The sequence below is a fragment of the Cynara cardunculus genome (assembly GCF_001531365.2).
Source record: "Cynara cardunculus var. scolymus isolate 2C chromosome LG 14, CcrdV1, whole genome shotgun sequence".
Taxonomy (NCBI): Eukaryota; Viridiplantae; Streptophyta; class Magnoliopsida; order Asterales; family Asteraceae; genus Cynara; species Cynara cardunculus.
The window spans coordinates 2,843,623-2,852,504 of record NC_037541.1 but is presented as its reverse complement, the minus strand read 5'-3'; the positions used below and the strand labels follow the sequence as shown (position 1 = coordinate 2,852,504).

Sequence of the window (8,882 nt, the reverse complement as noted above, 5' to 3'; positions counted from 1 at the left end):
GGACCGACCCTGGTGTACAAATCCTCTCAATCCTTAATAGTTCGCGCATTTTCTCTTTCCTAAGTAATAATTTTTGAAGAGTTTTTTAAATTTAAATAATTCCATAAATAATTAAAAAAAATATGTTCGAATAAAAATCTTCATTTTGAATAACTAGAAGCGTACTCGCGCAATGCAGCGAGATACATCGTGATTTTAATATTTCATTTTATTATTTATCCCAGTCGATGTTATAATATGGCTTTATGTGATTTTGAGAAAACGATGATGTTTTTATTTTTGAATAAAATATATGTTTGAAGATATCATAAAAAATTGACAAAAATATATCGATATTAGTGTCAAATTAACTATTTGAAATTCCTCATTTTTTTGTGTATTTTTTTAATTCAATTTTTTTATAATTTAATTTATGTACAATAACGAAGTAATTTATATTTGGTTTAATAATATAATTTTTTTATAAAAATAATTATTATTTATTTTGTTGGAACTCGATAATTATTCTGATTATATTTTAGATTTTTTATATGTTAAAATGAGATGTTCATCCTCTATTTGATTATGTTTATCCGCAGTTATTTATACGAATTCAAACATCGAGCTTTAATAAGTTGTACTTATGCATAATTACTTGTGCATTTAATACTCTAACAAATTTTTTGAATATTTTTTTATAAAATAATAAATTAAGTTTTGTTATAACCAGGGGTTGTTTTTGATTAAGTAATGAAAGATGAGGGCTTTGTTTTAAAAAATGGGTTTAAAAAACTTTTGTTACTGGTTTGAAGAAACAGAAGAGAAAGAGGAAGAAACTGCTTACATGATTTTTATCTGGTTATTTGTTGTTATTTAAATTCTTCCATCTCTATTATGATCAAGGTGAGCTTTTATATTTAAAGCATTATTTAATTTGCTTTAATAAGGAACCGTAGTTAAAATGATTATATGTTATTTTTAGCATGATTTTGGGTTTGATATGTTAATATCAACTAATTGAAATGAGAGTGACATAATCAAGGGAGGTGTATATTTTGTAGTAAGGGTGACACAATCAGGAGTTGGGTAAATTTGAAATAAGGGTGACATAGTTAAAAGTTGGATAATTTTGTAATAAGGACGGCATAATCATGAGTTGGGTATATTGAGATAAGGGTGACATAATCAATTTATAGAAATGATGAATTTTTGTGATCATGGGTTATTGTTATCATATATTTATGATACGATGGAATTGATTTTATCGCTTATGTTTAATGCGATGAAATTGGGATTTGATTTGAAGTGTTATTTTTATCGCATCGTTGAGGTGTGACAAGTGGGGGTTATCACATTCTTATTATGCGACAAGTTTGGGTTGTTGCATCTGATGATGCGAGAAATTATGTTATCGTATATATGGGATGCGACAAGTTGGTGTATTATATGTTTGATGCGACAAATTTGGTATATCTTGTGTTGATGCGATAAAAGATGTTAATACGTTGTTTATTTCAATGAAATGGAGTTGTCTCATATATATAATGCAACAAAAGACTAAAGAGGTTTGATTTGTAAATGTTATTTACATGTTATCTTTTCAAAGGACTATCTTTCCAAAAGTGTTTTGGTGATTTTCACCCTGTAATTGCAATAAAATGGACTACTCACTAAACCTTATGGTCTCTTGTTTTGTTTTAAAAAAATGTGCATTACAGGTCGGACACATGTGGAAGGTAAAAGGAAGGGAAAGATGTGAAGAAAATTATTAATGTTTTACATCTATGGATTTCTGGGAAGCTGAATATGTGCATGTACTTGATAATTTGTTATATATACAAGTCATATATTTGATGTGAACAAAAAATTTGTAGCTACTTTTGTATGTAGCAATATGTGTACATCTGGGACCAATGTTTATTTTGTATTTCATGTTATATGAAATATGTGAATTTTCATGAAATAAGAGTTGGGGTGTTACAAGTTTTATTTCACATTCTCCCAAAAAATACCACAATTAATACATTTTATCTCGCATCCACAATTAATAAAAAAATCAACATATTTATAATAAAATATATCATTAGAAAGTTTTGATCAAGAGTCAAGACGATTAAAATGACATAAAAATATAAAATCTATTAATTCCTAAATTTTATTTTATACTTTTTATATATTAACGTTTTTATTATTAATATTTAATAAATTACATAAATTAACCCAATATAGAAAAGAAAAATTAATTAAAATAGTCTTTTTAACCGAGTGATTTTACCTCCTAGTTATTTCTCTCCAAGGTTTACAAAAATAACCTTAGGTCTATATAAAAAAAAAATTACACTTTCTACATTTGTCCGCAAAAAAAATACATTTTTCACCCAGGTCTGCAAAAACAATATAAAATTGCAGACCTATGGCTATTTTGGTAAACCTTGTAAAGAAATGAAACCAACCTGTCAAAATGACTATTTTAATTGATTTTCTCTATAGAAAAATATACAAGAATATTTTGAGGACAGTAAGATGAAAGTTTAAAGAAGATAAAATATAATAAGTAAAATTTAAATAATGAATAAAATAGATATAGACATTTAATATTTTAAAAGAAAATTAAGTTTTATCTTGAAAGGATTTTGATAAAATATAGGTTTGTTCTACCCTATTGACATAAAAGTGATGTCAAACATGAAAGATGAATATTCTGTTTTGTCTATTTCAATATATCAAACATACATTTAAAACAAATTTTAGAGAATAATATTAAAATTTTTATTATTTAATTCAATTGTTCTAAATCTAAAACAATATTAATTTTTTATTATTATTTAATTCAATTGTTCTAAAACCTTAGTGAAACCTATTTTGTATTTGAATAAAGTCACTCCACCACATTACCAACTCGGCTGAGTGCCAGAGACATATTAGGTTCATTTAGACGCTTACCTGGTAAGTATTTACCGGGTAATTTTCCTCACCGGATGAACATGACAAGAGCCAAGAATCTTACCCGGTAAGAACGATGATAAGGATAGAGGCTCTTACCCGGTAAGTGACGGTGCCGACTCTTACCCGGGTAAGCGCGTATCAGGTAAATTCTTGTACATGATACGTTTTGATGTACTACAATCTTACCCAATAAAATAAATTATAGTGTTGACTCCTAACGTTAAGCACTTACCGGGTAAGCATTTAAGTAAACGTCCCCTAACTTACGTGGCAATACCTGCAAGTAGTATTTGTTTACGTTTTACGACCAAATAGGTCTATGCAAGACCGTATTATGTGAAGTATCATCTTTTGCTCATTGAACCCTCCGTAGAGGGTTCAGTGCGTCGGTAGTGTAACTGTAATGATAAAATTACAGTTACAAATCTAGACGACAAGTTAAATAACGCACGACGACTTCCGAATGCATTTACATAACAAGTTAAACATAACATCTACGGAATCAGAAAACTGAAAATACGAGCATGACTACAAAACAAGTGCAAGAAACCGCCAAAACTTTTCCGGTATTTCTAGCTAGTGAGTAAAACTCGGATTCTTCGGGGAACAAAGTTTTTCCATCCTAACGGGAAAAAAAGATATACAAAACCGGCTTCGTTTCTTTGCTCTTGTTAGCCTGCTAAACACATTCCGCAGGTAACAAACCGACTTAATCTTTACTTACCATTATGAAAAAAGGCGTAATGCAGCTTCACGCACACGCCCATCTTCACAAAATCCCGATTCAGCTTTTTTCCTAATATGTATACTATCTCTATATCCCAGCAGGCTGCGGAAATTGTGGATTCATTTGCTTCTTCACATGATCGGGAATTAACCGGTTGATGAGCTCGGGAGATGCTCCGGACAACTGATCCATAAGAATGTAATTTAGTAAACCGTCATGAACAATTGGCAAATTGAATGAAAATGCAACGTACTCTGGTATGATTCCTATTCTGTAACGTACTTAAAAAAACCTTTATTTTGGTACCTAAGATGTGACATCTCAAACGTTTAGGTACCTGGTGGCGGGTTTACACATGAGAATTGCATGAAAATGCAACGTACTTTCATCCGATTCCTATTTAATATAACGTATTGTGGTTTAAAATATTTGAGGTATCACATGAGGTACCAAAACAAAATAGAATCAGGTCAAAGTACGTCACATTTTCATGCAATCTACACTCGTCAAAAAGTAATCATACTACCAAAAGAAACTACGAGATCGTTGTATCTGAACACGTACCTCTTGTTTGAAGTTGAAGAGAGGAGGTAATGGTTGACCATTTGGTAAATGTGTGTTAGGTTGTCGGATCTCATCAAAGAAAGGATGTGCTATGGCTTCAAGCTACACGTAAGAATCGTAGTAAAAAGATAAGAATAAGCGCACGCTCTCTCTCTCTCTCTCTCACACACACACACATATAATATAACCAAACGAACTCAGTATATCCCACTTGAAAAAGCAGGATGTGGGGGTTGGGATGTACACATACGTGTCCTTTGTCCCAAAGAGTAGAGCAGTTGTTTCCGTGACACTGCATATAATATAACCAAACGAACCCAGTATTTCGAATGCAGGGTCCGGGGTACGGATGTAGGCAGATATGTCATCCACCCCAAAGGTGTAAATGAAACTTACGGCACTGCAGCGAAGACTTGGGGAGTATTGTAGGAGCCGAGAAGCAAGATCAATAGCTTCGGGAGGCATCCGCTTATGAAAAACCTGAAACAAACAGTGAATCGGCATTATTCAAACAAAGATTAACGGCCACGATTTTTTCTCACATTTCGAGTTGAAAAAAGAAATCCTCAACCAACTAGACTATGCCATTCTACCCTCTATAGGTCCGGTCCTGTCACAAAAACTTGTTTCCCTACGTTTGGTGCTACAAGATTGTTAAATTACTAAACTACCCATGTCAGATTAAAACTCTAAAACCTTCTAGTATTCATTCACCCGTCTACCTCACCCTCGCCCGTCTAGTCCTGTTCGGTCCACAGACCGAACGCACCCGGAAGTACGGGAGTAATCAAGAGTAAAAAAAAAAAGAAACATACCTTATGCCAAGGGTGAGCCTTTATTTGAGGAAACCTGAAATCGGTGTAGTTCGGATTCATACAACGAATTTCTTCTCGAGTTGGCGTGCCCAAAACCTGATAAACTCACCGTAAGAAACTGTAAAAATAATAAAAACGGTGGCCCTCATTTTACATTGAAAATAGAAAAAGAAAAAAATGCACCTTAATTATCTCCACAAGCTGATCCACTGCATTTTCTCCGGGAAATAGCGGCTACAAAACACACGAGACCAAAAATTAATGTCGAGATGTACAACAAAGACTTTCACAATGTTACGAGAACGGTTTTGAGTTGCAAACCTGCCCCAAAAGAAGTTCGGCAAGAATGCAACCAGCAGACCAAATATCAATTGAAGTCGTATATTCTGTAGCACCAAAAATGAGTTCCGGAGCACGATAGAAACGTGAGCAAATGTACGATATATTTGCTTCTCCCGTCATCTGAAAACCGTCAAATATATGGTTAATTATGAAACATGATGGGAAAACTGCAAGAAAATACTTCCGTTGTACACAAGAAAACAACCGTCAAATATATAGTTAACTCCCGTGGCACGCCATGGCCTGATGCGTGTTTCTTGGAACGTTTTATTTGATTCTTTTATAAAAATTTAATCTTTTTCTACCTATTTTTTTTACGGGTATGTGTGTGTACAGATTTACCGCCACAAGTCACACCTTGAGAAACATTGTGGCTCCTAAGAAAATCTCGAACCTTGCCTTGAAATAACCACAAGAAAAATCTAGCGAGAAACAAAACGAGTGAAAAATGAGGGAATTTCAAGAAGTAACATACTAGAATCTTCGCACTTCCGAAATCACAAATCTTGACTTGTTGAGTAACAGTGTCCACCTGCGAAAAAAGTAAATAAAGTAAGCCCAAAAAGATTCGTAAAAGAATACCGAAAAAGATATGCAAAATGAAATGAATACGAACCAGAACGTTCTGCGGTTTCAAGTCCCTGTGGCATACTCCGGCAACCGAATGCATGTAAGCCAACCCCCTAAATATCTGAAGTGTTCGTTCGCTGGTTAATAACTTAATTCCTGTAAAAGAAACCGAATAAAAAGAACACAAAAACGGGCCGTTGCAATGAAAAAACAAACTCACTTGATATGTGTAAAGTTTCACATAAATAAGAGGCATAGTCTGCCGCATATCACTATAATGCTTTGAAACCCGGAAAATGGTCCCGGGGACGTACTCCATCACTAGGTTCAGAAAAACCTCATCTCGGCTTGTGGTTGAAAAGAAACAATGCTTTAACGAAACCACGTTTGGATGGTCCATCATGCGCATTAATTGCAACTCACGATTCTTGTATCTTCGGTCTTGCAAAACTTTCTTTATAGCAACGGTTTCGCCGGTTTCTATGCATTTTGCCTAAAAAAAGAAAAAGATGGGAACAATTATGATGTAGAACTCAAATTCATACGGTGTTAAGAGGAGGGAAATTAATTGTATACCTGAAAAACAGTTCCAAATGATCCATTCCCAACGATGCGTTCCGCCATATAACTAACAGTCTGCAGGAAGACGCATAGCACAACTAAATGATATGTGGAAAGTTGACTAAAATTGCACGAACCCAATATATATATATATATATATATATATATATATATATATATATATATATATATTTATATGGTTAATCACTTGAAAACCACAAAAAGGTTACAAACTCGTGAGGACCATTCTCAATCTATTGCAAAATGTGAAACTTCTTTACGGTTTTGTTTCACAATGTGAAACAACACATGATCTATTGGTTCTCAACCTAAAATTATGTCCCTATATATATATATCGCTGAACACGCATAAAAAGCATGGTGTAGGAAGGGACCATAGTTCCGAATTCATGAATCGAATCATGAATTAATGATAGTGATACCAACTTCACAGAATCTTGAATGACAATGCGTTACACCAAATTCATGAATCTTGTTGTATTAGCCGTTCGGTACGACTTAGCAAGTACCAAGAAAGAAAGTATTTCCGACTTTATGAGACTATTAGTAAGTTTCAGATTGATATCACTCTAAATACAAATCCATGTAAACAAAGTCGATAACGTAATAAATCTTGGATAATTTTAATGCAGTCGTACAATACGATCCTATTTGGGAAACTTTCTACTTACTTTGCACACTTCTCTCGATCCTACTTGCATACATCCTACCCCCATACCAACCTCTGGGTGGGATATACCGAGCTCATTTGGTTTGATTTACAATCTTTACCCAGAAAAACAATCAACAAGAAACTTCATAGTAATCCCGACATACCTTCTTTGGTTCTCCATTCTTGCCTGCGATTGTTGTGGATATGATGTGACCAGCTTCCGCTTCTTTCCCGTCAACAACAGGGGCAGACATTTCCTGCACCATTCATCAAGTAATCTTGTCAAACGAGTACTTTCTTATGTCGATTATGCACAACAAATGCCAAAAAGAACCTTTTTTTGTTACTTTATTAGCAATCAAGATTTGTTCTTTCTTCAAAGAGTTTATACCGTTGTTGTTGCTCCAACTTCTGTTTCTATTGTGGCTAAAACCGATGCTGAAGCATATTTATCCAATGGATCTTTATTTCAACATATATATATACAGGGAAAAACATTCGAAATTGGGTCCCGAATAGGTACCATATCAACTCAAGAAATCACAAAAAAATCAGACCTGAAGACTGCAATTGGCGCTCATCCTCTAAAGCATTTAAAGTTCATAAATACATCAAAATCATACAAAATAACACTGATCTTGCAATAATCAAGCATAAAATCAGATAGAAATTCTGTATTCTAGACCTTTGAAACCCTAATTGGACCTAGAACCCTAATTGGATAGAAACTGGTGTTCATCCTACAGCATTCAAAGTTCACAGATGCATCAAAATCAAACAACATAACACTGATCTAGCAATAATCAAGCATAAAATCGGATAGAAATTTCAATATTACAGACCTTTGAAACCCTAAATGGACCAAGAACACACAGCAAGTTACCTTCAGCAAACAACAAAAACACACAGAAGCAAGATTACGAATCTTGCCCTAAAATCAACACAATCAACTCAAAAAGATTGAAACCCTAATCGCAATTCAACTTCAAACATTAAACCCTAATCCCAATTCTTCCTGATGCAGAAGCAGAATCAGGGTTTTCTTTCTTGATTTCTCTTTGTGTGTTTCCCAAATTTATAGAAAAAGTAGAACAGAAGGAAAACGATACCTGATGACCGGACATTCGGTGCTCCGGTCCGGCGAGCGTGACGGCAAAAAAGGAAAAATTGTATTTGGGGAGTTAAAGAAAAGAAAAAGAATCCCTTTTTGATTAAATTGTGAGCTGATAAAGAGACCCCATCAACCAAACAACTACATGTGATTACAGCTCCTCTTTCTTTTGGTATGTTCTGAGGTGTGATGAGAGAGAAAGTCTATTGCTAATGCTTCATCCCCCACAAAGAAAGCTTCTTTTTATACCCTTTTTTATATATACTTTCAAGAAAATGTGAATTACACTTCTAGAAAAATGTGAATTATATGCTTTCTGAAAAATGTGAACTTTGTTTTTGAATTCATATTCTTAATTATAAAATAATGGGATTTTAATAATCTATATATATATTAAAGAAGAAACCACATGTAATGATGTGGCATCTTCTCAAAACAAGAAAATGTTTTATCTTTTTTCTCCTTTTTTCAAGCTTTTCCTACCTTAAAATTTGTTTTTGATTTTTAATATTCACATTTAAGATCTTTTAATTAGGTTGTTTCAACCTATTCATGTTCCCTCTAATAATTACTCTTTTAACTCTCATTATTTCT

The 8,882-nt window shown here is 33.5% G+C and overlaps 1 protein-coding gene across 1 annotated transcript; it reads right to left on the bottom strand.

Moving 5' to 3' along the window:
• Window positions 1–3,386: 3,386 nt before the first annotated feature.
• LOC112526632 (shaggy-related protein kinase zeta-like) lies at window positions 3,387–8,486 on the bottom strand. The gene is made up of 12 exons (XM_025136997.1): window positions 8,287–8,486; window positions 7,342–7,434; window positions 6,520–6,579; window positions 6,164–6,436; window positions 5,990–6,064; window positions 5,849–5,905; window positions 5,353–5,493; window positions 5,215–5,265; window positions 5,032–5,127; window positions 4,613–4,696; window positions 4,217–4,318; window positions 3,387–3,835 (listed from the first exon to the last, which is right to left on the bottom strand). The coding sequence occupies exons 1-12, from the start codon at window positions 8,299–8,301 to the stop codon at window positions 3,740–3,742; spliced, it is 1,143 nt and encodes a 380-aa protein (XP_024992765.1). The 5' UTR covers window positions 8,302–8,486; the 3' UTR covers window positions 3,387–3,739.
• Between the last annotated feature and the right edge of the window lie 396 nt (window positions 8,487–8,882).

Coding starts and splice junctions, on each gene's coding strand:
- LOC112526632 (XM_025136997.1), bottom strand. Junction 5,494..5,848: donor TCGGAAGTGCGAAGATTCTA/GTATGTTACTTC, acceptor GACGGTTTTCAG/ATGACGGGAGAAGCAAATAT. Junction 5,266..5,352: donor CCGAACTTCTTTTGGGGCAG/GTTTGCAACTCA, acceptor TGTGTTTTGTAG/CCGCTATTTCCCGGAGAAAA.